General features: G+C 50.1%; 1 protein-coding gene across 1 annotated transcript in view; it reads left to right on the top strand.

Moving 5' to 3' along the window:
• Window positions 1-24,612, top strand: part of LOC106597444 (threonylcarbamoyladenosine tRNA methylthiotransferase-like) — a 797,175-nt gene continuing 772,563 nt past the window's right edge. Inside the window, 3 exon segments of the mRNA XM_045696608.1 lie at window positions 1-133; window positions 1,375-1,541; window positions 2,305-2,417. Coding sequence (XP_045552564.1) covers window positions 128-133; window positions 1,375-1,541; window positions 2,305-2,417 — 286 coding nt within the window. The 5' untranslated portion in view covers window positions 1-127.

Here is a 24,612-nt window from a genome sequence, read left to right as displayed (position 1 = left end):
GTTCCACGTGGTCATCAAAATGCGCCCAGCAAGTATGCCAGACAGAGAGAAAGAGGCAAAGCGAGAGGCTTTACTCCACCCAAAGTCGTCCCACGAAAAATAAGCCCACGAAGTGAGGAGTTTTTGTATGGAGGTCGGTGAATGTCGAATTTGGTCTACAAAACATTTAATTGCTAATTTGCTACGTGAGGCTTATTTGATCGAACATACGTTTTGTAATGGGTAGGTTGTTAGTAATACACTGGTTTATAAGGACGCACGTGGCAATTCCGCAACTTAGAAAAAAAACGACTATTTGAGTTGTCTGTCTTCAAGATAGATGTATATTACCTATTTTAACATGGACATTGGCATTGAGGGCTTCCACCGTTTTAAAGTAGATTGCTGGGTGCAATCGGCCAATTAAGAAAATTGACTACTTTAAAATGGAGACAGCCCCAATTCGCAAAATACAAAGATGAGTTGTCTGTCTCTATGGCCTGTCAACACGGGTATCTGCCCCCTGATTGGCTAGAATGGTCCCGCCTGATCTAGCCTCTTCCTGCCTGACTTCCATCTTTGCGGACATGTATTTCCATTGTTAGAGCGGTTAATCGACTCTCTTGTCAATATAATAGACACTCTTTGTGTCAGTGCTGATCATAACAACAAGCTTCCAGCTAGAAGCTTTGAGTTAGTCTTCCGTTTGAGACGTTTATTAAGGACGTGTTAACGAGTGAAGTAATAACAGGATAAAACACAGCGGAGGAACCGGAACACGGATTTGAACGCACGTGCCATTCCAAAACAGAAACACGTGGCTCGTTGTGCTCTGTTACTGTTCGCTGGCAGAAAGGCACGTTTTAAAGACACAATATAGGTATAAACGGGCTGTGTGCGGTATATATTGTGTTATTATTATGCCTAAATGTAGCTACAAAGCCCAGTTATTGAATATAAAAGCTAACATTGGCTAACTGTTAGCTAGACCAGGCTTCTGTCGCAGTTATTTGACATACTATTTTGACACCACTTTTGGAAATCATACTATTTATCTGTACGGTTAATATTAAAGTTGTCAAACAGCCAGTGAAGCTATAACTAGAAACGTCCCTGCTGAGGCTGATCTTAGCTAAGTAGCCTAGCTAGTTGTGTAACGAAGTTAGCTGGACTCAGGCGGGCCGAGGACTGGGTTCCCGTCCAACAACAGCGTGTGGCTGGTTCGGCTGTGGATGACCCAGGACACAGCGAGCTATGAGACATACTGTATTATCATTGACTACACTACTCTGAGAGGTCCACAATGTGGCTTTTAACTCAGTCTTTTGTATGGTCAAGTTAATGTATCATTGTGGACTGACACATTTTGAAATACATTTTGTGTTTTTCTACCAGATCGTCATTATGTCTTCTACTTGTGACTCCCTGATCGATGACATTGAGGACATGGTGTCAGCTGACGACCCGACTCCACAGGAGAGGCAGTATGCCAGGAAGAGCATCATCCCCAGAGCCAGGAAGAGAAACACCCAGCAGACTACAGAGGTGCTGCATGCAGACAGGTATGGTTAAATCAATGCAGTGGGCAATGCACACTTGTTTTGATAAAGAGTGACCCTTGCCTGAGAGCTGAAGACTTGAGTTGTCTTCCTGAGCTAATGTCTTGGAGGCTGTAGTTCAGGGGCTGTAGTTAAGGGGGCTGTCTCAGTATTGTGACGTGCAGGAAACCCGGGGTTCAGTCCTAGTCATTTTAAAGCATGCTTACACAAACTGGGAGGATGGCTCCTTCACATCTCTGTGCTGCTACTACTTATCTCTATTTTATGGCTCTTTCTCAATAGTGTTTCCCTCCATTCCTCACAACCTCTGTCCTCCTCAACACTTTCCTCCCCTCTAACCACCTCCAATCAGAAGGAGGGGTGAACAGAGGACGTAAAGAAACAGAGAGAATGTTGACATTCAACTCGTGCGTCAGCGAGATGACCATGCCGTGTTGAAGGTGGCCCTACTGTTGCCACTAGCCAGGGACCAAATCAGTACTTCTCGGCCACTTCAATGTAATTGTAGAGTAACACTGCCATATAGTGGTTCATTATAGAATGCAAGCTGCGAGCTTCATCGACCCCCCCCAATTACTTCATTTCATTATCAGCTTCGAGACTATGACTCTTCCTCTCCCCTTCAGATTGTGTTTCTTGCTTATCTACATATTCTTTGTAGTATAGCAACAGTTTGAAAAGGGTACTAAAAGCCAACAGTCCCTTCCCATAGTATGAAAGAGCCCAGCATTCATTGTATGTAATTGATACCTCCTCCTCTCTGTAGCGTGATCCCTGGCATGCAGAAGATATGGATGAGAACTTGGGGCTGCTCCCACAACAACTCAGACGGGGAATACATGGCTGGACAGCTGGCAGCGAGCGGATACAAGATGACAGGTAGGAACCACTGGGCTGTTCAAATAGTTGGCCTCGAAAACAACAACAAGTGTAATGTGGCCAGTGTGATGGGTGCGTTGGCTACGAGGTGATGGGGAGCGTTGGTTATGGGCTGGTAGGGTTAGGTGATGGGGGTCCTGGGGTGGTAGGGTTAGGTGATGGGGTGGTAGGGTTAGGTGATGGGGTGGTAGGGTTAGGTGATGGGGTGGTAGGGTTAGGTGATGGGGTGGTAGGGTTAGGTGTTGGGGTCCTGTGGTGGTAGGGTTAGGTGTTGGGGGTCCTGGGGTGGTAGGGTTAGGTGTTGGGGGGTCCTGGGGTGGTAGGGTTAGGTGTTGGGGTCCTGGGGTGGTAGGGTTAGGTGATGGGGTCCTGGGGTGGTAGGGTTAGGTGTTGGGGTCCTGGGGTGGTAGGGTTAGGTGTTGGGGTCCTGGGGTGGTAGGGTTAGGTGTTGGGGTCCTGGGGTGGTAGGGTTAGGTGTTGGGGTCCTGGGGTGGTAGGGTTAGGTGATGGGGTCCTGGGGTGGTAGGGTTAGGTGATGGGGTCCTGGGGTGGTAGGGTTAGGTGATGGGGTCCTGGGGTGGTAGGGTTAGGTGTTGGGGTGGTAGGGTGGTAGGGTTAGGTGTTGGGGTCCTGGGGTGGTAGGGTTAGGTGTTGGGGTCCTGTGGGGGTAGGGTTAGGTGTTGGGGTCCTGTGGGTGTAGGGGTAGGTGATGGGGTCCTGTGGTGGTAGGGTTAGGGGATGAGGTGGAAGGGTTAGTGATGGGGGTCACGGGGTGGAAGGGTTAGGGGATGAGGGTCACGGGGTGGTCATGGGGTAGAAGGGTGTTGTTGATTACAGGTAGGTCAACAGGCCAATGGCAAGCTGTGAAATTGGTGTGAATGTGTCTAGTGGTTTAGTGGCAGCGCTGTCTACTGTGGACTACACATCCTCCATCTTGGTCCTGACTGTCTGTTGGCCTCACTGTGGATCCATCTTTGTCCTGCATCCTCCATCTTGGTCCTGACTGTCTGTTGGCCTCACTGTGGATCCATCTTTGTCCTGCATCCTCCTCTAGGCAGGATATGTATTGTCTTGGTCCTGACTGTCTGTTGGCCTCACTGTGGATCCATTTTGTCCTGCATCCTGTGACCTTGGCCTCACTGTGGATCATTTGTCCTGCTTTTTTTGGCTCTTCCATTTGTCCTGCATCCTCCTGTCTTGGTCCTGACTGTCTGTTGGCCTCACTGTGGATCCATCTTTGTTCCCTACTGGCCTATATGGGTTTGGGGGTTTTGTGCTGAAGTGGTCTGCTTCGGTTTGTCTCAAATGGACCAAGGTCTACACAACTAACCACAAGGTGTCAGTCTTGCTCCATGATAAAGTCCATAACCATTTGTTCTGTTCTGAAGGGAATGGAACCTGTTACTGCAGACATAATAAAGAGCTGATTTGCCTGTTTGGCTTTAGTCTGGTTGGTAGTAGGCTGTAGTTTAATGCTTAGCTGGTGCGTTTGTAAGTCTTTGAAAAGCACTTAAACAGGCTGTGTGGTGGAGCAGCTAGATGCTGTGGGGGGGTCTGTGTGGAGCAGCTAGATGCTGTGGGGGGGTCTGTGTGGAGCAGCTAGATGCTGTGGGGGGGTCTGTGTGGAGCAGCTAGATGCTGTGGGGGGGTCTGTGTGGAGCAGCTAGATGCTGTGGGGGGGTCTGTGTGGAGCAGCTAGATGCTGTGGGGGGGGTCTGTGTGGAGCAGCTAGATGCTGTGGGGGGGTCTGTGTGGAGCAGCTAGATGCTGTGGGGGGGTCTGTGTGGAGCAGCTAGATGCTGTGGGGGGGTCTGTGTGGAGCAGCTAGATGCTGTGGGGGGTCTGTGTGGAGCAGCTAGATGCTGTGGGGGGGGTCTGTGTGGAGCAGCTAGATGCTGTGGGGGGGTCTGTGTGGAGCAGCTAGATGCTGTGGGGGGGTCTGTGTGGAGCAGCTAGATGCTGTGGGGGGGGTCTGTGTGGAGCAGCTAGATGCTGTGGGGGGGGTCTGTGTGGAGCAGCTAGATGCTGTGGGGGGGTCTGTGTGGAGCAGCTAGATGCTGTGGGGGGGTCTGTGTGGAGCAGCTAGATGCTGTGGGGGGGTCTGTGTGGAGCAGCTAGATGCTGTGGGGGGGTCTGTGTGGAGCAGCTAGATGCTGTGGGGGGGTCTGTGTGGAGCAGCTAGATGCTGTGGGGGGGGTCTGTGTGGAGCAGCTAGATGCTGTGGGGGGTCTGTGTGGAGCAGCTAGATGCTGTGGGGGGTCTGTGTGGAGCAGCTAGATGCTGTGGGGGGGGTCTGTGTGGAGCAGCTAGATGCTGTGGGGGGGGTCTGTGTGGAGCAGCTAGATGCTGTGGGGGGGTCTGTGTGGAGCAGCTAGATGCTGTGGGGGGGTCTGTGTGGAGCAGCTAGATGCTGTGGGGGGGGGTCTGTGTGGAGCAGCTAGATGCTGTGGGGGGGGGTCTGTGTGGAGCAGCTAGATGCTGTGGGGGGGTCTGTGTGGAGCAGCTAGATGTGTCTGTGTGTGTGTTAAGCAGTTTACCATCTGTCTCTCTTTTTCCTAGTTGCATCTACATAGTTGTCATTGACTCAGTACTGGTAGCCCTTGTAAATAGCCAAGTTATCATTAAATAAATAAAGTAACATTTTATTTAACTAGGCAAGTCAGTTAAGAGAAAATTCTTATTTAAAATGACGGCCTAACCTGGACGACACTGGGCCAATTGTGCGCCGCCCTATGGGACTCCCAATAACGGCTGGTTGTGATACAGCCTGGAATCGAACCAGGGTCTGTAGTGACGCCTCTATTCCCTTAGACTGCTGCGCCAAGTTAGCGTTACTCATTGTGTATATAACCAAGTTAGCGTTACTCATTGTGTATATAACCAAGTTATCGTTACTCATTGTGTATATAACCAAGTTAGCGTTACTCATTGTGTATATAACCAAGTTAGCGTTACTCATTGTGTATATAACCAAGTTAGCGTTACTCATTGTGTATATAACCAAGTTAGCGTTACTCATTGTGTATATAACCAAGTTAGCGTTACTCATTGTGTATATAACCAAGTTAGCGTTAGTCATTGTGTATATAACCAAGTTAGCGTTACTCATTGTGTATATAACCAAGTTAGCGTTACTCATTGTGTATATAACCAAGTTAGCGTTACTCATTGTGTATATAGCCAAGTTAGCGTTAGTCATTGTGTATATAACCAAGTTAGCGTTACTCATTGTGTATATAACCAAGTTAGCGTTACTCATTGTGTATATAACCAAGTTAGCGTTACTCATTGTGTATATAACCAAGTTAGCGTTACTCATTGTGTATATAGCCAAGTTAGCGTTAATCATTGTGTATATAACCAAGTTAGCGTTACTCATTGTGTATATAGCCAAGTTAGCGTTACTCATTGTGTATATAACCAAGTTAGCGTTACTCATTGTGTATATAGCCAAGTTAGCGTTACTCATTGTGTATATAGCCAAGTTAGCGTTACTCATTGTGTATATAACCAAGTTAGCGTTACTCATTGTGTATATAGCCAAGTTAGCGTTACTCATTGTGTATATAGCCAAGTTAGCGTTACTCATTGTGTATATAGCCAAGTTAGCGTTACTCATTGTGTATATAGCCAAGTTAGCGTTAATCATTGTGTATATAACCAAGTTAGCGTTACTCATTGTGTATATAGCCAAGTTAGCGTTACTCATTGTGTATATAACCAAGTTAGCGTTACTCATTGTGTATATAACCAAGTTATCATTGTGTATTTATTATAACTTGTATTATTTCTCTATGTTCTCTCTGTGTTGATGGGAACGACCCATCAGGAATCATTTCACTGTTAGTCTACACCCGTTGTTTACCAAGCATGTGACCAATAACATTTGATTAGGCCTCTGAGTTGACAAGGAGTTAATGAACACTCCGAGGCCTGCCCTGGCCTGGCCTGGCCTGTCCTGTCCTGCCCTGGCCTGGCCTGGCCTGTCCTGTCCTGGCCTGCGCAGGGAAACACAACAGACCCCTTGTCCCTCTCCTCACCCTCACAGCCCCTCTAACCCCCCCTCCTCAGCCTCACTGACCCCTCTAAACCCCCCTCCCCAGCCTCACTGACCCCTCTCACAGCCCCTCCCCTGCCTCATCGCCCCTCTACCCCCCCCCAGCCTCACTGACCCCTCTCTCAGCCCCTCTAACCCCCCCCTCCCCAGCCTCACTGACCCCTCTCTCAGCCCCTCTAAACCCCCCCCCCAGCCTCACTGACCCCTCTCTCAGCCCCTCTAACCCCCCTCCCCAGCCTCACTGACCCCTCTCTCAGCCCCTCTAAACCCCCCTCCCCAGCCTCACTGACCCCTCTCTCAGCCCCTCTAACCCCCCCTCCCCAGCCTCACTGACCCCTCTCTCAGCCCCAGTCCAGCCAGGCATCTGGTTGTTATCAGGGCGGCCGATGGCTGGAAACTAATAGTTAATCAGCCGTCTAGGGGTCCCAATCAGACAACGTACTGGTCCCAATCAGACAACGTACTGGTCCCAATCAGACAACGTACTGGTCCCAATCAGACAACGTACTGGTCCTAATCAGACAACGTACTGGTCCCAATCAGACAACATACTGGTCCTAATCAGACAACGTACTGGTCCTAATCAGACAACGTACTGGTCCTAATCAGACAACATACTGGTCCTAATCAGACAACATACTGGTCCTAATCAGACAACATACTGGTCCTAATCAGACAACGTACTGGTCCCAATCAGACAACGTACTGGTCCCAATCAGACAACGTGCTGGTCCCAATCAGACAACGTGCTGGTCCCAATCAGACAACGTACTGGTCCCAATCAGACAACGTACTGGTCCCAATCAGACAACGTACTGGTCCTAATCAGACAACGTACTGGTCCTAATCAGACAACATACTGGTCCTAATCAGACAACGTACTGGTCCTAATCAGACAACATACTGGTCCTAATCAGACAACGTACTGGTCCTAATCAGACAACGTGCTGGTCCTAATCGGACAACGTACTGGTCCTAATCGGACAACGTACTGGTCCTAATCGGACAACGTACTGGTCCTAATCGGACAACGTACTGGTCCCAATCGGACAACGTACTGGTCCCAATCGGACAACGTACTGGTCCCAATCGGACAACGTACTGGTCCCAATCGGACAACGTACTGGTCCCAATCGGACAACGTACTGGTCCCAATCGGACAACGTACTGGTCCCAATCGGACAACGTACTGGTCCCAATCGGACAACGTGCTGGTCCTAATCGGACATCTGATACACTGGAGGGATTCAGAGATACAACTGGACCAACCAGGGAAATACAAGCATTGTAGGTGTACCGCAACCAAGTGTAGATACAGAGATGCCAACCAACCAACCAAGTGTAGATACAGAGATGCCAACCAACCAACCAAGTGGAGATACAGAGATGCCAACCAACCAACCAAGTGTAGATACAGAGATGCCAACCAACCAACCAAGTGTAGATACAGAGATGCCAACCAACCAAGTGTAGATACAGAGATGCCAACCAACCAAGTGTAGATACAGAGATGCCAACCAACCAAGTGTAGATACAGAGATGCCAACCAACCAAGTGTAGATACAGAGATGCCAACCAAGTGTAGATACAGAGATGCCAACCAAGTGTAGATACAGAGATGCCAACCAAGTGTAGATACAGAGATGCCAACCAAGTGTAGATACAGAGATGCCAACCAAGTGTAGATTCAGAGATGCCAACCAACCAACCAAGTGTAGAGGTGGTGTTTTCTCTTCTATGAGCCACAGCCCCCCACAGAGATACCACCCACAGAGTTATAGCAGGAATCCAGCTCATTCTATTCCATCCCATAATGATGACGTCATTCTCTCCCTCCACCATGAACCACCAAATGACTCCTCTCTCTGTCCGTCACTCTCAGATATCTTTGTCCGTGTCCCGATATATACTTTTAGAGCTCTGATAGGTTTCTCCTGTCAGTCAGGAGATGGCATGTAGGCTAGACTCTTCTCTCCCCCTGCCTCCCTCGCTCTCTCTCTCCCCCTGCCTCCCTCGCTCTCTCTCTCCCCCTGCCTCCCTCGCTCTCTCTCTCCCCCTGCCTCCCTCGCTCTCTCTCTCCCCCTGCCTCCCTCGCTCTCTGTCCCCCCTGCCTCCCTCGCTCTCTCTCTCCCCCCTGCCTCCCTCGCTCTCTCTCTCCCCCCTGCATCCCTCGCTCTCTCTCGCTCTCTCTCTCCCCCCTGCCTGCCTCGCTCTCTCTCTCCCCCTGCCTCCCTCGCTCTCTCTCCCCCCCTGCCTCCCTCGCTCTCTCTCCCCCCTGCCTCCCTCGCTCTCTCTCCCCCGCCTGCCTCCTCGCTCTCTCTCCCCCCCTGCCTCCCTCGCTCTCTCTCGCTCTCTCTCTCCCCCTGCCTGCCTGCCTGTCTCTCTCTCTCTCTCTCTCGCCTGCCTCTCTCTCTCGCCTGCCTCTATCTCCCCCTGCCTGCCTGCCTGCCTCTCTCTCCCCTCCCTCCCTCGCTCTCTCTCTCCCCCTGCCTGCCTGCCTCTCTCTCCCCTCCCTCCCTGCCTCTCTCTCCCCCTGCCTGTGGGTTCAGATTACAAGGTGTCAGCCTGGGGTTTTTAGGAGAGCTCCATTGGGGCCCCTCTGCATTGTGAAGTGTCTTGTTGCCTTGATGAATACACTCCTGTTTATTTCTCTCTAATGTTGTCATACATTTTTAATTTAACAGGAAGTGGAAATGTGCTAAATACCTTATTTTTTAGTTTCCACAGCCTTGTTAGCTATTTGAAATGGTTTATCTGTTGTGTGAGTGCTGGTTGTTATTTCAATGGTGCAGTAGTGGAGTGATACTCTAGAAAAAGGCCCAGACATCTGAAATGTAAATACGAGTCTATCTTGTAGCACTTAAACTACGGCTGGTTTGTTTTCCTCCTAAATCCCTGACAGTCTGGATCTAGTCCTCTGCTACTCTCTCTCTGCCTGGGAACGTTGACAGCTGGGAACGTTGACAGACTGGATCTAGTCCTCTGCTGCTCTCTCTGTCTGGGAACGTTGACAGACTGGATCTAGTCCTCTGCTGCTCTCTCTCTGCTTGGGAACGTTGACAGACTGGATCTAGTCCTCTGCTGCTCTCTCTCTCTGCCTGGGAACGTTGACAGTCTGGATCTAGTCCTCTGCTACGCTCTCTCTGTCTGGGAACGTTGAGACTGGATCTAGTCCTCTGCTGCTCTCTCTCTGTCTGGGAACGTTGAGACTGGATCTAGTCCTCTGCTGCTCACTCTCTGCCTGGGAACGTTGAGACTGGATCTAGTCCTCTGCTGCTCTCTCTCTGCTTGGGAACGTTGAGACTGGATCTAGTCCTTCCTGGTTTTGCATGTGATTTGCATGTTGTCCAGACATCCAGAGATGATGAGACAGGTTATTTATTTAACTTTTTATTTAACCAGGCAAGTCAGTTTAAGAACAAGTTCTTATTTACAATGACGGCCTACCCCGGGTTACTAGGAGGCTTTCTTCATAGCTGAGGGAAGAGTGAGAGAGTGTGTGTGTGTGGAGATTGAGCCTGTTTGCTGGGCTGTGAATAGTAGCCCTCTGGGCATCTCTCTCATCAGGGAGCAGAGAGGGGGAGAACTTTCTACTTCAGGTGCGTCCCAAATGGCTCCCTATTCCCTACGCAGTGCACTACTTTAGACCAGGGCCCATAGGGAAAGGGATGCCATTTGGGACACAATGTGTTCTACCACAGCTGCAGAGGGACATTAATCACATGCTTCAAACATGCAAATTCCCTCCCTGCATGCAGAGCCTGTGAAATGTGTTCTAATTGTCCTGGTGATCTGGTCTGTTCCATTAGGAGCCCAGGAAGGCAAACAGGAAGTCAGGCAGACGGGTGGGCAAATGGGCAGGAGGGCAGACGGGCTGGACACACTTTCTTTATTCTGTCCTTCTGTCTCTCAGTCTGCATGTCTGGTCTATACTTATCTCCCTCCCTCCCTCCCTCCCTCCCTCCCTCCCTCCCTCCCTCCCTCCCTCCCTCCCTCCCGTGGCCCAGACAGTGTGAGGAGAGAGAGTGTTTATCCACACAGAGGAAGTGGGATGTTTGAAGACTAACTGCGTTGCTGTTGGTTTGTTTGTGGTCCTGCAATTTGGGAGAAATTGCTGTAATTGTACAACAGGAAATGTGGTTGTATTTAACCTGTGTTTTTCTCAAGGTTCATTCCCCTCTTTCTGATTGCTGCAGCGGCAGGTTGACTGAGGGACACTGGAAGACATTAAAACATGGATAACATTTTTTTATTTTTTTAAATTAATTTTTATAATATGCATGTCATTATGTTACGCTTCAAATCTCTTAAGTAAAGAGAAATTAAAACATATTTATTCGTAACAAACACGGCGCTTGAATAAAATAGAATCACACCTTCATCCATATTTTCAGTTTAGTCACACATGAATACAGAGACGGTGTGTGTCTTTAATACCTGTGTAATTAGCTACCAATAAACCCTGGTGTTGTGGACCATAACCACCGTTCACTCACCACTCACTGGTTCCATTCCTCAACGGTCTGAATGGCTCAGTATGCACATGGTGGGTATATGGTGTCCTAGTACTGTGCTATGTATTTCATATATATCTGTACATGTGGGATAATTATTCCTCATAACTCCTCCTGTAATGCATCTCAAATAAGGATTTGTGTCCCAAATGGCACCCTATTCCATATAGGGGCGATTCCACGATAACGGAATTAAGTGGAGATGCCGATTTTAATTAAAAAAAATAATAATAATATCTTCAAATTGTATGCCAAACAAAACCCGATGGTTTAGTAATTCATAGAACTCTATGCATAATGAATACTTTGCATAATTTACACAGTAAAATAATGGAAAACTGTGCAGTTAACAACATTTATCTGCACAGTTCTTCCTGTAAAATGTGTTTTTGTAAAATCTGTAGTGGAAATGAAAGTACTGTAGTTCTTGTGTATATAGTTGTATGATTTTGTTAAACTTTGTAATCAACAGTTTTTGTTATGCGCTGGGCCAGTAACCGAAAGGTCGCTGGTTCGAATCCCAGAGCCGACTAGTTGAAGAATCTCTGTGTCCTTGAGCAATGCACTTAACCCTCATTTCTCTTGTAAGTCACTCTTAAAAAAAATCTAATGTAATTGTTAAATGTATACCATTTTTAACGTGACAAATCTGAGTCTCTGCGTAATTCTGTTACCATGGAATGGCCCTTTTTACAGTGTACTACATTTAACCAGGGCACTATATAGGGAGAAGGGTGCCTTTTGGGACACAGGCATATGGTTATTCATAGTTTAATGAGACTATTGTAGTGAGAAGAGATGCTTTCTGCCAGAGGCATGAATATAATAGTCACTCAGCAGCCAGCATTATTCACTGGAGGTGTCCGTCTCTCTCACACACACACACACACACACACACACACACACGAGTATGTAACTTGTATCAGAGTTATAGTGCTGTATGAAACGTGGTTATGACTGTGAGGTTACCGTTTGAGATTAGTAGGTCATAGGCCTCTGGTCAACAGTAGTGCACTATATACGGACTGGGGGACCATTTGTAGGGCGACTGATAGTGCTGTTAGTCATGGTTAATGTTAAACACATCTAGGCTGTTTTGGTAAGCACATGGGGTCTCCCGAGTGGCACAGCGGTCTAAGGCACTGCATCTCAGTGCTAGAGGTGTCACTACAGACACACTGGTTCGATTCCAGGCTGTATTACAACCGGCCGTGATTGGGAGTCCCATAGGGCGGGGCACAATTGGCCCAGCGTCGTCGGGGTTTGGCCGTCATTGTAAATAAGAATTTGTTCTTAACTGACTTGCCTAGTTAAATAAAGGTTACATAAAATAAATGTATGGTATTGACTGGCTGTGGGTCTGGGGTCCGGTTCTCCAGGCTGAGGCACAGACATAATAATTATTATTATTATTATTAAAGCAATACCAAAGCTCTGTCTGGCTCTGTGAACTGAAGGTGGTTTCACACAGTGCTTTAGATGGTTTCTCTGTAGGCTGTGCCATGACACCTTACACACACACACACACACACACACACACACACACTAGCTATCCTGGGGGCTTGGTTGAAGGCCGTTGTGTGACCGTGTTGTCACTCTGACCAATGGCAGGTAACAGGGTGTGACATTGCCACTTTCCCTCCCTCCCTCCCTCCCTCCCTCCCTCCCTCCCTCCCTCCCTCCCTCCCTCCCTCCCTCCCTCCCTCTGACTTCATCAGCTCTGAGATGAGAGGGAGGCTGGGGGGGAATTGCAGGTGGTGTGTTAGGTCCTTATTCAGACCCAGGGTGATGGACAGGCACTGGGGGGTCCAGGCCGTGTGTGTGTGCCCGTCTTCCTGACGGACAGTGGGGATTGGGAAAGGTGAGACTGTCACGGCCAAATCGGTGGAGATTAAACTGGGAATGGCCTGTAATGGTGTGTGTGTGTGTGTGTGTGTGTGTGTGTGTGTGTGTGTGTGTGTTAGGCCCAGGCTTGCCTCCCAGCTGGCTCTCATCACAAGGCTTTGCTGGACAGGCCGCTCTGAGCTTCAGGGAAGGCTTAAGGCTTAATGGTAATGGCTGTTCTGTTCAGACTGGGCCTCCAAAATGCCACCCTGCTTCCCCATAGGGTTCTGGTCAAAAGTAGTGCACCATTTAGGGAATAGGGTTTAATTTGGGAGTCTCACACACTGTCTGTATGGAGAGCTGCACCTGGGGGTGGAGATGCTCTCTGCTGTTTTTAAAGCAACAAATAACTTGTGCTTTTTAATGACTCCTGTAAAGACAGACCGTTATCTCTGCTGTTTTTTATCAGTAACTGTAGAATCTACAACTAAAGCAGGCAACAACAAAAGAATTGGGGCTTAAGTTAAGTGTGTATGTCCTCCAAGACCTGGTAATATTGAAGTGGTCATTTCCCCTGTCCACCACCAGAGGGCAGTGTTGCCCCACAGTAAAGAGACACCATTGTTCTGTCTGGCATATCTCCACAGCACTACAAGCACTTCAACGTTTCCTCCGATGAATTTACTGCTCTCCCAGAAAGCATGATGTCAGACTTGATTTGTGAAAACTCATGTTAAACAGCGAGTAACTTTTGTCAGTATCGATAAGTGAGCAGCATGCACTATTAAAGATTAATAATGATTCACTCCTATTAAACATGCATAATGATTCACTCTTATTAAATATGCATAATGATTCACTCTTATTAAACATGCATAATGATTCACTCTTATTAAACATGCATAATGATTCAATTAAGATTCAAAAGTTTTGGGCTAATTACGGAAGACACATTTCAGTTGAATGCATTCAGCTGTGTAACTGACTAGATTTTCCCTTTCCTTTAATGATTCACTCCTGTTGAACCTCCATGATTCACTCCTGTTGAACCTCCACCATGATTCACTCCTGTTGAACCTCCACCATGATTCACTCCTGTTGAACCTCCACCATGATTCACTCCTGTTGAATCTCCATGATTCACTCCTGTTGAATCTCCATGATTCACTCCTGTTGAACCTCCACCATGATTCACTCCTGTTGAACCTCCACCATGATTCACTCCTGTTGAACCTCCACCATGATTCACTCCTGTTGAACCTCCACCATGATTCACTCCTGTTGAACCTCCACCATGATTCACTCCTGTTGAACCTCCACCATGATTCACTCCTGTTGAACCTCCACCATGATTCACTCCTGTTGAACCTCCACCATGATTCACTCCTGTTGAACCTCCACCATGATTCACTCCTGTTGAACCTCCACCATGATTCACTCCTGTTGAACCTCCACCATGATTCACTCCAGTTGAACCTCCACCATGATTCACTCCTGTTGAACCTCCACCATGATTCACTCCTGTTGAACCTCCACCATGATTCACTCCTGTTGAACCTCCACCATGATTCACTCCTGTTGAACCTCCACCATGATTCACTCCTGTTGAACCTCCACCATGATTCACTCCTGTTGAACCTCCACCATGATTCACTCCTGTTGAACCTCCACCATGATTCACTCCTGTTGAACCTCCACCATGATTCACTCCTGTTGAACCTCCACCATGATTCACTCCTGTTGAACCTCCACCATGATTCACTCCTGTTGAACCTCCACCATGATTCACTCCTGTTGAACCTCCACCATGATTCACTCCTGTTGAACCTCCACCATGATTCACTCCTGTTGAACCTCCACCATGATTCACTCCTGTTGAACCTCCACCATGATTCACTCCTGTTGAACCTCCACCATGATTCCCTCCTGTTGAACCTCCACCATGATTCCCTCCTGTTGAACCTCCACCATGATTCACTCCTGTTGAACCTCCCACATTGATTCACTCCTGTTGAACCTCCCACATTGATTCACTCCTGTTGAACCTCCCACATTGATTCACTCCTGTTGAACCTCCACCATGATTCACTCCTGTTGAACCTGGTTCAGTGTCACGATGCTGGGCACCTCTCTGACCGAACTCTTCTCTGAGTGCCGTTTGACTCCTGTTTAACCGTTATGACGATAAGGTTACTAGTGACTGTCGTACTCTTACTTTGTAGGACGTAACGCTGTGGGAAGAAACCCAACCTAGATCCATTGTTACAATGCTTGCTGTCACATGTGAAACCGTTTTCTCCAGGCCTGCAGTTTACCCTCATCCTCCTTTACACTGTGCTAGACAATTTTTGTTGTTGTCATGCTGTTACGTCATATGTAGTGTAATATTTTTTAAATGATTAACACCAATGTAGATCCGTTGTTAAATTATAGGCACATGGTGAACCTATGAGAGATTCTAAAAAATAAAAATAAAAAAGATATAGATGTACTATTGTAAAGTGGTTGTTCCACTGGATATCTTAAGGTAAATGCACCAATTTGTAAGTCGCTCTGGATCAGAGCGTCTGCTAAATGACTTAAATGTAAATGTTCCTTTTGTCTTCTCCTACCCATAGATGGCACTGTTTACCTGGTATAGAAACAGACTGAACTTGTCTTCTCCTACCCATAGATGGCACTGTTTACCTGGTATAGAAACAGACTGAACTTGTCTTCTCCTACCCATAGATGGCACTGTTTACCTGGTATAGAAACAGACTGAACTTGTCTTCTCCTACCCATAGATGGCACTGTTTACCTGGTATAGAAACAGACTGAACTTGTCTTCTCCTACCCATAGATGGCACTGTTTACCTGGTATAGAAACAGACTGAACTTGTCTTCTCCTACCCATAGATGGCACTGTTTACCTGGTATAGAAACAGACTGAACTTGTCTTCTCCTACCCATAGATGGCACTGTTTACCTGGTATAGAAACAGACTGAACTTGGCTTCTCCTACCCATAGATGGCACTGTTTACCTGGTATAGAAACAGACTGAACTTGTCTTCTCCTACCCATAGATGGCACTGTTTACCTGGTATAGAAACAGACTGAACTTGGCTCCTCCAGCTGTCTGCTGGCCAGGCAGGACTGACTTCATAGAAAGCCAATGGGTTTTACTCTACTGGTGTTCTCTCCCAATGTAACGACTCGCACACTGACACAAAGCAGTTAGGATTTGCATACTGATTAGACTACGGCTACTTCCCAAATAGCACCATATTCCCTATTTAGTGCACTACTTTTGACCAGGACCCTATGGGTAAAGCCCTATGGGCCCTGGTCAGAAGTAGTACACTTACACAGGGCTTCCCAGTAAAGCATTAACAGTCAAATGAGGTTAAATGTATGCTGGTCCACAGCAGTTTGAAGGATGTGTGTTTTAACCGTGTTTTTGGATGTCAGTCTAGAGCTGTTGATAACAGATGTGCAGACTGTTGCATTTCTATCTTAATAAACCCAACTGCTGTTCCAAATCAAACCTGATTATTATTATGATTGACATTAATACAGTTGGAGTTGGAATAGGTTTTAGTTGTGCGTTGTGTATTTCCTTTTCACGCTGCCCAGCATCTTGATGTGAGACGTTTGACTGAGCCGATACTGGGTTCACATTTAATGACTTATTCCAACAGACAGTTTGAGTGAGCAGGGTGTGTGTTATGAGAGGGTAGTATTTTACTGTGTGTGTGTGTGTGTGTGTGTGTGTGTGTACACACCGTGCGTCCGATCCATTCTCACGCTCATCCATAAAACAGAGGGATGCTTTAGGGATGCGTTGTGAGTGGCTGAAAGGCGGGGCTACGCAACGTTATGCGCCGTGTCTCCCACGGCCAATAGGAATCAGTCTCAGCCTCCTGGTGGTGCTGGGTACAGTAGAGTATGCTGTGTGTGTGTGTGCCTAAATCTCCACACGCTGCGCTCGGTGTGATGCCACAGATTCTGCTATAACCATACTGTTAGTTTGTGTGGACTTCACAGGATCCGCCAGTCTTCCTCTGTCCGTACGGTGGCGTTTTTTCACACGGCCCAGGAGGGTGGAGATTCAGAGATGGGGGGAACGAGCGGTGGAGAGGGTGAGAGGAGATGGAGGGAACGAGCGGTGGAGAGGGTGAGAGGAGATGGAGGGAACGAGCGGTGGAGAGGGTGAGAGGAGATGGAGGGAACGAGCGGTGGAGAGGGTGAGAGGAGATGGAGGGAACGAGCGGTGGAGAGGGTGAGAGGAGATGGAGGGAACGAGCGGTGGAGAGGGTGAGAGGAGATGGAGGGAACGAGCGGTGGAGAGGGTGAGAGGAGATGGAGGGAACGAGCGGTGGAGAGGGTGAGAGGAGATGGAGGGAACGAGCGGTGGAGAGGGGTGAGAGGAGATGGAGGGAACGAGCGGTGGAGAGGGTGAGAGGAGATGGAGGGAACGAGCGGTGGAGAGGGGTGAGAGGAGATGGAGGGAACGAGCGGTGGAGAGGGTGAGAGGAGATGGAGGGAACGAGCGGTGGAGAGGGTGAGAGGAGATGGAGGGAACGAGCGGTGGAGAGGGTGAGAGGAGATGGAGGGAACGAGCGGTGGAGAGGGTGAGAGGAGATGCAGGGAACGAGCGGTGGAGAGGGTGAGAGGAGATGCAGGGTGAGAGAGGAGATGCAGGGTGAGAGAGGAGAAGGAGCGATGGAGAGGGTGAGAGATGCAGGGTGAGAGAGGGTGAGAGAGGAGATGCAGGGTGAGAGATGGAGAGGGTGAGAGAGGAGAAGGAGAGATGCAGGGTGAGAGATGAGGGTGAGAGAGGAGAAGGAGAGAAGCAGGGTGAGAGATGCAGGGTGAGAGATGCAGGTGGAGAGATGCAGGGTGAGAGATGCAGGGTGAGAGAGGAGATGGAGGGTGAGAGATGCAGGGTGAGAGAGGAGATGCAGGGTGAGAGAGGAGAAGGAGAGATGGAGGGGTGAGAGATGCAGGGGTGAGAGGAGATGGAGGAGGGTGAGAGAGGAGAAGGAGAGATGCAGGGTGAGAGATGCAGGGTGAGAGATGCAGGGAGAGAGCGGTGGAGAGGGTGAGAGAGGAGAAGGAGAGATGCAGGGTGAGAGATGCAGAGGTGAGAGAGGAGATGCAGGGGTGAGAGATGAGAGGGTGAGAGAGGAGATGCAGGGAGAGGGAGGAGAGGGTGAGGGAGATGCAGGGGAGAGGTGGAGAGGGTGAGAGAGGAGATGAGGAGAGATGCAGGGTGAGAGCAGGGTGAGAGATGCAGGGTGAGAGATGCAGGGTGAGAGAGGGTGAGAGAAGGAGAGATGCAGGGTGAGAGATGCAGGGTGAAGAGATGCAGGGTGAGAGAGGAGAAGGAGAGATGCAGGGTGAGAGATGCAGGGTGAGAGATGCAGGGTGAGAGATGCAGGGTGAGAGATGCAGGGTGAGAGAGGAGAAGGAGAGATGCAGGGTGAGAGATGCAGGGTGAGAGAGGAGAAGGAGAGATGCAGGGTGAGAGATGCAGGGTGAGAGATGCAGGGTGAGAGATGCAGGGTGAGAGAGGAGAAGGAGAGATGCAGGGTGAGAGATGCAGGGTGAGAGAGGAGATGCAGGGTGAGAGATGCAGGGTGAGAGAGGAGATGCAGGGTGAGAGAGGAGAAGGAGAGATGCAGGGTGAGAGATGCAGGGTGAGAGAGGAGATGCAGGGTGAGAGATGCAGGGTGAGAGATGCAGGGTGAGAGATGCAGGGTGAGAGATGCAGGGTGAGAGAGGACCAGTAGCTGGAGGCTGTCCAAGCCAGAACTAAGTGGCTGCTGAAATGAAACGGTCCTGCCTTTCTGGCGGCGGTGCGCTAACCGCTGAGCGTTTTCTCTGACGGGCAGGACAGAGGAGGACCCTGTCTGGATGGACCTGGAGGACTAGCGCATGTTTAGTATCGCCAGGAAAAACAGGAAGTACTACATCCTCAAATAGTTATTTAAACGAAAGTGCACTTTTTGTTGTTGTTTCAAAATGGTTTGTTATGTTGAGCCCTTCTGTCCTCCACACAGCCCTTCTGTCCTCCACACAGCCCTTCTGTCCTCCACACAGCCCTTCTGTCCTCCACACAGCCCTTCTGTCCTCCACACAGCCCTTCTGTCCTCCACACAGCCCTTCTGTCCTCCACACAGCCCTTCTGTCCTCCACACAGCCCTTCTGTCCTCCACACAGCCCTTCTGTCCTCCACACAGCCCTTCTGTCCTCCACACAGCCCTTCTGTCCTCCACACAGCCCTTCTGTCCTCCACACAGCCCTTCTGTCCTCCACACAGCCCTTCTGTCCTCCACACAGCCCTTCTGTCCTCCACACAGCCCTTCTGTCCTCCACACAGCCCTTCTGTCCTCCACACAGCCCTTCTGTCCTCCACACAGCCCTTCTGTCCTCCACACAGCCCTTCTGTCCTCCACACAGCCCTTCTGTCCTCCACACAGCCCTTCTGTCCTCCACACAGCCCTTCTGTCCTCCACACAGCCCTTCTGTCCTCCACACAGCCCTTCTGTCCTCCACACAGCCCTTCTGTCCTCCACACAGCCCTCCTGTCCTCCACACAGCCCTCCTGTCCTCCACACAGCCCTTCTGTCCTCCACACAGCCCTTCTGTCCTCCACACAGCCCTTCTGTCCTCCACACAGCCCTTCTGTCCTCCACACAGCCCTTCTGTCCTCCACACAGCCCTTCTGTCCTCCACACAGCCCTTCTGTCCTCCACACAGCCCTTCTGTCCGTCCTCCACACAGCCCTCCTGTCCGTCCTCCACACAGCCCTCCTGTGTCCTCCACACAGCCCTCCTGTCCTCCACACAGCCCTTCTGTCCTCCACACAGCCCTTCTGTCCTCCACACAGCCCTTCTGTCCTCCACACAGCCCTTCTGTCCTCCACACAGCCCTTCTGTCCTCCACACAGCCTGCAGAGCTGTGCTCTCCTCCACACAGCCCTTCTGTACTCCACACAGCCTGCAGAGCTGTGTGCTGCTCCAGACTAAACCCCACGGTCCTCTTTTCAGCCATGTGCTCTCAGCCAGCCACTCAGTCCTGCTGTGTAGGTTCAGTTAAAACCTCTGTCAGTCCTTACTGTTACAGATCACAGCCTCCACACAGGTTGCCCTGGGACGACATGAAACACTCTGTTTAATGACAGCCTTAAAACTTACTCTGGTCATGAACGCTAAATTGAATGCGTTTTGGGGGGGGGTGAAGCAGACGTGGAATCACACAGAGAGAGAGGAGAGAGAACCATTAGACAGGGCTGGAGAGGGTGAGACACACAGAGAGAGAGAGGAGAGAGAACCATTAGACAGGGCTGGAGAGGGTGAGACACAGAGAGAGGAGAGAGAACCATTAGACAGGGCTGGAGAGGGTGAGACACAGAGAGAGGAGAGAGAACCATTAGACAGGGCTGGAGAGGGTGAGACACACAGAGAGAGGAGAGAGAACCATTAGACAGGGCTGGAGAGGGTGAGACACAGAGAGAGGAGAGAGAACCATTAGACAGGGCTGGAGAGGGTGAGACAGAGAGGAGAGAGAACCATTAGACAGGGCTGGAGAGGGTGAGACACACAGAGAGAGGAGAGAGAACCATTAGACAGGGCTGGAGAGGGTGAGACACACACAGAGAGAGGAGAGAGAACCATTAGACAGGGCTGGAGAGGGTGAGACACACAGAGAGAGGAGAGAGAACCATTAGACAGGGCTGGAGAGGGTGAGACACACAGAGAGAGGAGAGAGAACCATTAGACAGGGCTGGAGAGGGTGAGACGGAGAGAGAACCATTAGACAGGGCTGGAGAGGGTGAGACAGAGAGGAGAGAGAACCATTAGACAGGGCTGGAGAGGGTGAGACACACAGAGAGAGGAGAGAGAACCATTAGACAGGGCTGGAGAGGGTGAGACACACAGAGAGAGGAGAGAGAACCATTAGACAGGGCTGGAGAGGGTGAGACACAGAGAGAGGAGAGAGAACCATTAGACAGGGCTGGAGAGGGTGAGACACACAGAGAGGAGAGAGAACCATTAGACAGGGCTGGAGAGGGTGAGAACAGAGAGAGGAGAGAGAACCATTAGACAGGGCTGGAGAGGGTGAGACACACAGAGAGAGGAGAGAGAACCATTAGACAGGGCTGGAGAGGGTGAGACACACAGAGAGAGGAGAGAGAACCATTAGACAGGGCTGGAGAGGGTGAGACACACAGAGAGAGGAGAGAGAACCATTAGACAGGGCTGGAGAGGGTGAGACACACAGAGAGAGGAGAGAGAACCATTAGACAGGGCTGGAGAGGGTGAGACAGAGAGAGGAGAGAGAACCATTAGACAGGGCTGGAGAGGGTGAGACAGAGAGAGGAGAGAGAACCATTAGACAGGGCTGGAGAGGGTGAGACACAGAGAGGAGAGAGAACCATTAGACAGGGCTGGAGAGGGTGAGACACACAGAGAGAGGAGAGAGAACCATTAGACAGGGCTGGAGAGGGTGAGACACACAGAGAGAGGAGAGAGAACCATTAGACAGGGCTGGAGAGGGTGAGACACACAGAGAGAGGAGAGAGAACCATTAGACAGGGCTGGAGAGGGTGAGACACACAGAGAGAGGAGAGAGAACCATTAGACAGGGCTGGAGAGGGTGAGACACACAGAGAGAGGAGAGAGAACCATTAGACAGGGCTGGAGAGGGTGAGACACAGAGAGAGGAGAGAGAACCATTAGACAGGGCTGGAGAGGGTGAGACACACAGAGAGAGAGAGGAGAGAGAACCATTAGACAGGGCTGGAGAGGGTGAGACACACAGAGAGAGAGAGGAGAGAGAACCATTAGACAGGGCTGGAGAGGGTGAGACACAGAGAGAGAGAGGAGAGAGAACCATTAGACAGGGCTGGAGAGGGTGAGACACACAGAGAGAGGAGAGAGAACCATTAGACAGGGCTGGAGAGGGTGAGACACACAGAGAGAGGAGAGAGAACCATTAGACAGGGCTGGAGAGGGTGAGACACACAGAGAGAGGAGAGAGAACCATTAGACAGGGCTGGAGAGGGTGAGACACACAGAGAGAGGAGAGAGAACCATTAGACAGGGCTGGAGAGGGTGAGACACACAGAGAGAGGAGAGAGAACCATTAGACAGGGCTGGAGAGGGTGAGACACACAGAGAGAGAGAGGAGAGAGAACCATTAGACAGGGCTGGAGAGGGTGAGACACACAGAGAGAGAGAGGAGAGAGAACCATTAGACAGGGCTGGAGAGGGTGAGACACAGAGAGAGAGAGGAGAGAGAACCATTAGACAGGGCTGGAGAGGGTGAGACACACAGAGAGAGAGAGGAGAGAGAACCATTAGACAGGGCTGGAGAGGGTGAGACACACAGAGAGAGGAGAGAGAACCATTAGACAGGGCTGGAGAGGGTGAGACACACAGAGAGAGGAGAGAGAACCATTAGACAGGGTTGGAGAGGGTGAGACACACAGAGAGAGGAGAGAGAACCATTAGACAGGGTTGTAGAGGGTGAGACACACAGAGAGAGGAGAGAGAACCATTAGACAGGGCTGGAGAGGGTGAGACACACAGAGAGAGGAGAGAGAACCATTAGACAGGGCTGGAGAGGGTGAGACACAGAGAGGAGAGAGAACCATTAGACAGGGCTGGAGAGGGTGAGACACACAGAGAGAGAGAGGAGAGAGAACCATTAGACAGGGCTGGAGAGGGTGAGACACACAGAGAGAGAGAGGAGAGAGAACCATTAGACAGGGCTGGAGAGGGTGAGACACACAGAGAGAGAGAGGAGAGAGAACCATTAGACAGGGCTGGAGAGGGTGAGACACACAGAGAGAGGAGAGAGAACCATTAGACAGGGCTGGAGAGGGTGAGACACACACAGAGAGAGGAGAGAGAACCATTAGACAGGGCTGGAGAGGGTGAGACACACACAGAGAGAGGAGAGAGAACCATTAGACAGGGCTGGAGAGGGTGAGACACACAGAGAGAGGAGAGAGAACCATTAGACAGGGCTGGAGAGGGTGAGACACACAGAGAGAGGAGAGAGAACCATTAGACAGGGCTGGAGAGGGTGAGACACACAGAGAGAGGAGAGAGAACCATTAGACAGGGCTGGAGAGGGTGAGACAGAGAGAGGAGAGAGAACCATTAGACAGGGCTGGAGAGGGTGAGACAGAGAGGAGAGAGAACCATTAGACAGGGCTGGAGAGGGTGAGACACACAGAGAGAGGAGAGAGAACCATTAGACAGGGCTGGAGAGGGTGAGACACACAGAGAGAGGAGAGAGAACCATTAGACAGGGTTGTAGAGGGTGAGACACACAGCAGCCCAGCTCAGCCCAGCTCAGCCCAGCCCTATTGAACCCCAGCCCTATATCCCAGACTGAACACAATCCCTTTTCTCCAGCCCCAAACTTATACCCAACCCAGATCTTTGCACCAGAAAAGAGTGAAGAGGCCACAGCACCAGAAGTATTAGGGGCTCGCAGCACAGGAAGTATCAGGGACCCACAGAGGCTCACAGCACAGGAAGTATCGGGGACCCACAGAGGCTCACAGCACAGGAAGTATCGGGGACCCACAGAGGCTCACAGCACAGGAAGTATCGGGGACCCACAGAGGCTCACAGCACAGGAAGTATCGGGGACCCACAGAGGCTCACAGCACAGGAAGTATCAGGGACCCACAGAGGCTCACAGCACAGGAAGTATCAGGGACCCACAGAGGCTCACAGCACAGGAAGTATCAGGGACCCACAGAGGCTCACAGCACAGGAAGTATCGGGGACCCACAGAGGCTCACAGCACAGGAAGTATCGGGGACCCACAGAGGCTCACAGCTTCAGAATTCCCAGGCAGGAATCTGGGAACACTGCTAGCTACAGTCCCTCCTACAGTCCCCTGATCCCAGAATTCCAGTCTCCCATAATGAGATGTGGAATATGTATAAAACTGCAGTCTGGATGAGGAAGAGAGAACAGAAGGAGATGTACCTGTTCACACCGTACAGGTTGTGGTTGGTTACAGCAGGGCACAGTGCTCCACTATCCTGTCTGTTTCCCTCTTTACTAGCTACCCGTCTAGTGACCTGTCCTCCCCTACACTGCATTCTACACCAGCATCTGTCTCCAGACCAAGTCTGTGGTGCTATATGCTCCTGTCTGAGATACAGCTAGCTGTATGCTCCTGTCTGAGATACAGCTAGCTGTATGCTCCTGTCTGAGATACAGCTAGCTGTATGCTCCTGTCTGAGATACAGCTAGCTCTATGCTCCTGTCTGTCTGAGATACAGCTAGCTCTATGCTCCTGTCTGTCTGGGATACAGCTAGCTGTATGTTCCTGTCTGTCTGGGATACAGCTAGCTGTATGCTCCTGTCTGTCTGAGATACAGCTAGCTGTATGCTCCTGTCTGTCTGAGATACAGCTAGCTGTATGCTCCTGTCTGTCTGGGATACAGCTAGCTGTATGCTCCTGTCTGTCTGGGATACAGCTAGCTGTATGCTCCTGTCTGTCTGGGATACAGCTAGCTGTATGCTCCTGTCTGTCTGGGATACAGCTAGCTGTATGCTCCTGTCTGTCTGGGATACAGCTAGCTGTATGCTCCTGTCTGTCTGGGATACAGCTAGCTGTATGCTCCTGTCTGTCTGGGATGCAGCTAGCTGTATGCTCCTGTCTGTCTGGGATACAGCTAGCTGTATGCTCCTGTCTGTCTGGGATACAGCTAGCGGTATGCTCCTGTCTGCGATACAGCTAGCTGTATGCTCCTGTCTGCGATACAGCTAGCTGTATGCTCCT

Source organism: Salmo salar, chromosome ssa02 (assembly GCF_905237065.1).
Source record: "Salmo salar chromosome ssa02, Ssal_v3.1, whole genome shotgun sequence".
In the NCBI taxonomy this organism is placed as follows: Eukaryota; Metazoa; Chordata; class Actinopteri; order Salmoniformes; family Salmonidae; genus Salmo; species Salmo salar.
Note: the sequence above shows the minus strand (reverse complement) of the source record. Positions and strands in the feature narration are given on the sequence as shown.